The 5,351-nt window shown below is 51.0% G+C and overlaps 1 protein-coding gene across 1 annotated transcript; it reads left to right on the forward strand.

Moving 5' to 3' along the window:
• Positions 1 to 6: 6 nt before the first annotated feature.
• HMGCL (3-hydroxymethyl-3-methylglutaryl-CoA lyase) lies at positions 7 to 4,304 on the forward strand (the record flags this gene model as incomplete). The annotated part of the gene is made up of 8 exons (XM_009082041.1): positions 7 to 81; positions 278 to 385; positions 763 to 858; positions 1,449 to 1,597; positions 1,950 to 2,013; positions 2,298 to 2,486; positions 3,295 to 3,420; positions 4,197 to 4,304. Coding segments are annotated over 8 exons (909 nt in total), but the record flags the coding sequence as incomplete, so codon positions are not given.
• Between the last annotated feature and the right edge of the window lie 1,047 nt (positions 4,305 to 5,351).

Genomic DNA, 5,351 nt, shown 5'->3' on the forward strand with positions numbered 1-5,351 from the left:
ACTGCAGCAGCTGCTGGAGCATACCCAAAGAAAGTGAAGGTGGTGGAGGTGGGACCCCGTGATGGGCTCCAGAATGAGAAGGTACAGACACCCCTGGATCTCCCCACAGCTCATCCTCAGCCCCTCACATCAAATACCCATAACGTGCCCCCGTGCCCACCAACAGCTCTTGGTTTGTGTTTAAAACCCACTTTTTGTGTTCTTTGGATTTTTTCAGTGGTGGAAAAGTTTATCGTGGAAATGATTACTTAAGGCTGTTTTCTTTTCTTCTTCTTAGAATGTTGTGCCCACCCCAGTGAAGATCAATCTGATCAACATGCTGTCAGAGACAGGGCTGCAGGTCATAGAGGCCACCAGCTTTGTGTCCCCCAAGTGGGTTCCTCAGGTCAGTGTTCAAACAGGATTTACATGTTAGAAAAATGCAGTAATCCAGTGATTCTGCTTGCTCAAAAATCCTTGTTACTGGGCAAGAATGAACCAAATAAAGGAGTTGCAACATCCCAGACCTTGCCTTTGGACCCTGGGAAGGAGCAAAGGGACAGGTCACATCCAAACAGTTGGTTGTGTGTGTTGGCTCTGGCCTGGCTGAGTGATTGACCTCTGATCCTCCCCAGGGTTCAATGCTCTTTGCTCTTAGGGGCCCTTTCCTCTTGCTTCTAAATATTCCTCTTCCCATTATAAGAAGAAATGGTAATGATTACGTTATAACTTGCAGCAGTGAATGTTGTCACTGTTCCAAACCTTTCCTTGTTTGCCTTGCAGATGGCTGATCACACTGAGGTCATGCAGGGGATCAACAAACTTCCAGGGATCAGTTACCCTGTGCTAACCCCAAACCTGAAGGGATTCCAGGCCGCGGTAAGGGCTGGAAGCAGCTCAGCATCACAGGCTTGTGGTGCTGTCAGCCCCTCCTGATGTCCCACAGCTCTCCTGGCTGCTCCCAGCACATGTAGCTTTGCTGCTGCACCTGTAGCTTTGCACTTGAAAGACAAACTTGGATGTGTTCTGGGGGTTTTGCTGCAGAATGAACTGGGGGAAGAATTGGGTTATTGGGAGAAAAAAATGGGGTAAAAGTAGTTCTGTAAAATGAGGGAACTGTAGTCAGAGATTATAGAAGATCATAGGGTCACTGAGGTTGGAAAAGACCTCCAAGACCATCAAGTCCAACCTTCAAGTAAGCAAAGCAGATTTATGCAGGAACAGAAAAGGGGAAGAGCTTTATGGGACTGGTTTGGGGCATCTCTGCTAAGAGAGACCATTGGAAGACTTGAATTAACACTTGGCCATGAAATCATTGGCTGTGCTTATCATTTCCCTTGCAAGAGAAGTCATCTGGATTTGGTTTAACACTGGCAGTGCTGGTTTAGGGTTAGACTCAGTGACCTCAGAGGTCTTTTCCAACCTCAATTAATGGTTCTGTGATTCCAAGTCATGATTTCTCTTGGCAGGTGGCAGCAGGAGCCAAAGAAGTGTCAATCTTTGGAGCAGCATCTGAGCTGTTCACCAAGAAGAACATCAACTGTTCCATAGAGGAGAGTCTGGAGAGGTTCGACGAGGTGATGACAGCAGCAAAGGGAGCCAACATTCCTGTCAGGGGGTAAGGAATTCATTCTCCAGCATTCCCATCCCATCCAGGAGCAAGGGATTCCTGCTTCAAAGAGAGCATGTAAGGTGCAGCACAAGTCCTGTCTGATTTGGCCAGTAGAATCCTTCCCTGGGAGGTGCTGAGACACTGGCACAGGTTGCCCAGAGAAGCTGTGGCTGCTCCATCCCTGGGAGTGTTCCAGGCCAGGTTGGATGGAGCTTGGAGCCACCTGGACTGGTGGGAGGTGTCCCTGCCCATGGCAGAGGGTGAAACTGGATGGGCTTGAAGGTGCCAACCCAACCAGTCTGGGGTTATGTGTTTCTGTGAATCTCAGTTCTTTAGCTAAAAGTGTTTTTAACCACAGATACGTTTCCTGTGTCCTTGGATGTCCATATGAAGGGAAGATTTCTCCAGCTAAAGTTGCAGAGGTGAGTTATCATAAACAGAACCAGAATTCCTGAGAGGTTTTTGGGCACTGAGGGATGTGTCAGACCATTTAACCAAGGCCTGAGGGAAGGTCACAGGGAGGGGAGACTGAGTCCAGCTGAGATGCACAGGGGGATTCAGGGAGATTTGGGCATCTGGAGATTTCTGATCCCAGGGAAGAGTCTCCTGTGCTCCATGCATGGATTCCTGTGCACAGCAGGTCTCCAGCTCTAGGGAAGGGAGTGACAGAGCTGCTTTTTCAGCACACATCCTGCTGTTTGGACAGGTCTCCAAGAAGATGTACTCGATGGGATGCTACGAGATCTCCCTGGGGGACACCATTGGCATTGGGACCCCTGGGAGCATGAAGGAGATGCTGACAGCAGTCATGAAGGAGGTGCCTGTGGGAGCTTTGGCTGTTCACTGCCATGACACCTATGGGCAGGCTCTGGCCAACATCCTGGTGGCTCTCCAGGTAGGATTCTTGGAATTACAGAATCATGGGATGGTTTGGGTTGGAAAGGACCTTAAAGATCATCTCTCATTCCAATGCCCTGTCACGAGTTAGGACACCTTCCACTAGAGCAAGTTGCTCTAAACCCCATCCAGCCTGGCCTGGAACACTCCCAGGGATGGGGAATCCACACTCATAAACCTGGTTGGAAGGGACCTCAAAGCTCATCGAGTCCAACCCTACCATCATTACTAGGGCATCTTTCTGTGGGGTTATTTGGTGTTTGCTTGTGAGCTGTGCATTGGAGGAGCAGGGGCACAGGTTGTTGTCCTCTCAGAGCATCACTGACTGTGTTTGTTTGCAGATGGGGGTGAGTGTGGTCGATGCCTCCGTCGCTGGCCTCGGGGGCTGTCAGCCCCATCCGGCCTGGAACACTCCCAGGGATGGGGAATCCACACTCATAAACCTGGTTGGAAGGGACCTCAAAGCTCATCGAGTCCAACCCTACCATCATTACTAGGGCATCTTTCTGTGGGGTTATTTGGTGTTTGCTTGTGAGCTGTGCATTGGAGGAGCAGGGGCACAGGTTGTTGTCCTCTCAGAGCATCACTGACTGTGTTTGTTTGCAGATGGGGGTGAGTGTGGTCGATGCCTCCGCTCATAAACCTGGTTGGAAGGGACCTCAAAGCTCATCGAGTCCAACCCTACCATCATTACTAGGGCATCTTTCTGTGGGGTTATTTGGTGTTTGCTTGTGAGCTGTGCATTGGAGGAGCAGGGGCACAGGTTGTTGTCCTCTCAGAGCATCACTGACTGTGTTTGTTTGCAGATGGGGGTGAGTGTGGTCGATGCCTCCGTCGCTGGCCTCGGGGGCTGTCCCTATGCCCAGGGAGCGTCGGGGAACGTCGCCACGGAGGACCTGGTGTACATGCTGAATGGGCTGGGCATCCACAGCGTGAGTGTCTCTCACTCAGTGCCTCTGCTCAGGCTCTCTGAGGTGTCAGCATCTGGCCCAGGGAGCCTGAGCGTGCTGGGAACAGCTGGAGGGTCACACTGGGGCTGTGTGTGGCTCAGCCAGGCTGTGCCCACAGGCTCTGTCCTTCCACACCAATCCCAACCCTCTGTCAGGAGCAGGTGATCTCAGAGGTCTTTTCCAACCTGTTTGATTCTGTGATTCTCTTGGGTTTGTTCAGCCTGGAGAAAAGAAGCTCCAGGGTGACCTGATTGAGATCTTGCAGTGCCTGAAGGGGCTGATATGGGGAGAGAATGTTTTACAGGAGTGACAGGACACAGGGAATGGCTTCTCACTGCCAGAGGGTTGGATGGGATACAGGGAAGGAATTCTTCCCTGTGAGGTGCTGAGGCACTGGCACAGATTGTCCAGAGCAGCTGTGGCTGTACCATCACTGAAATGTTCCAGGTTGGATGGGGCTTGGAGCAACCTGTGCTGGAGGAAGGTGTCCCTGCCCATGGCAGGGGGTGGGACTGGATGGGCTGTAAGGTCCTTCCAACCCAAACCATTCTGGGATTCCATGATTCTCTCCCAGCTCATACCCTGGGATCTGCCCCTCACTGTCAGACTGGCACCAGTGAGCTGCAGGCACTGAGGCCTCAGTAAAGTTCCCTTCAGAGGTTTCCTCACCCCCTGCCAGTCTCTCCCAGTGATTCCAGTTGTTGCTGGGCAGCTTTTCCTGACAGAACCAGTACCAATCCTGTGTTTTTCCCATGAAGGGTGTGGATCTGCAGAAGCTGATGGACACAGGAACATTTATTTGCAACGCTCTGAACAGAAGAACCAATTCCAAGGTGTCCCAGGCATCCTGCAGGCTGTGACACTGAGTGGATTCCTCCTTGGATGGAGGGGGAAATGAAGCTCCAGCACTGGCCAGGATTCCCTCTCACCTCCAGTGCTCCTTCCCAGCTCAGCACTTGAGAGGAAACTCATAATCCACCAGAATTCGTGAAGAAATGAAAGAAACAATATTATATTCAACCTTCAAGACTTCACCATTTGCCTTAGAGGAGGGAGGACATGGATGGGCTGAGGGAGGAGCAGCAGCTACAACACTTGTCTTCTCCTAGAGCTCCAGCCAGACCAGCATCTCCCACCTCCTACCTCCAGAGCGTGTTGCTGGAGCTACCAGCAAAGGCTAACCCACAACCTTTCCAGTTAGAGCACTTCTCCAGGTCAGATCTCCCTCCTCTCCTCATTACAGATGTTAAGACTGAGTTGAAATCCTCCCCTCATGCTCCAAGTGCCATGGAGCAGCCTTGGACCTCTGCCTTAGGATTTAGGGATTGTGGTAACAAACTGTGTATCTGTTGTAAGATACCTCTAAATACCAGGAGTAATAAACATGTTATTTAATATTTTAAACTGGTAGAAATTTGATTTTACTGAAGCTTTTGCTGCTGGTTTAGATCCCAAGTGCCTCTTTGATGTGGAAATGGAGCATCAGGGTGGGCTGTGCCCCATCCACGAGTGTGAAACAGAAACTTTGGGAAAAACAAACCGGAAACTGATTGGCAAACGCCCCAATCCTCTATTTAAAGTAATTTATTTAGCTGTTTTATTTGTGAGACTGGAGATAAGCACGGGAACCTCATTCTTACTTGGGGCTGGCACCACTTTGTGTCTGTGTTGAACCTTTCTGTGCTTCCAATCCCTCCCTCGGGCTCTCCCCACCATCACCTCAACAGCCTGTGACAACGAAATACGCAGGAAATAACGAGATACGCCTAAAAAAAATTAATAAATTCGGTAAGGCGGTGTGGGTGCAGTGACCTCCTCCCACCGCTGGGGGCACTGCAGGACTGCTGGCCACGCCCACGGGCTCCGCGGACCAATAGGCGCGCGCGGAGGTGACACGTCACGGGGGCGTGGCC

Source organism: Acanthisitta chloris, unplaced genomic scaffold (genome assembly GCF_000695815.1).
Source record: "Acanthisitta chloris isolate BGI_N310 unplaced genomic scaffold, ASM69581v1 scaffold15739, whole genome shotgun sequence".
NCBI lineage: Eukaryota > Metazoa > Chordata > Aves > Passeriformes > Acanthisittidae > Acanthisitta > Acanthisitta chloris.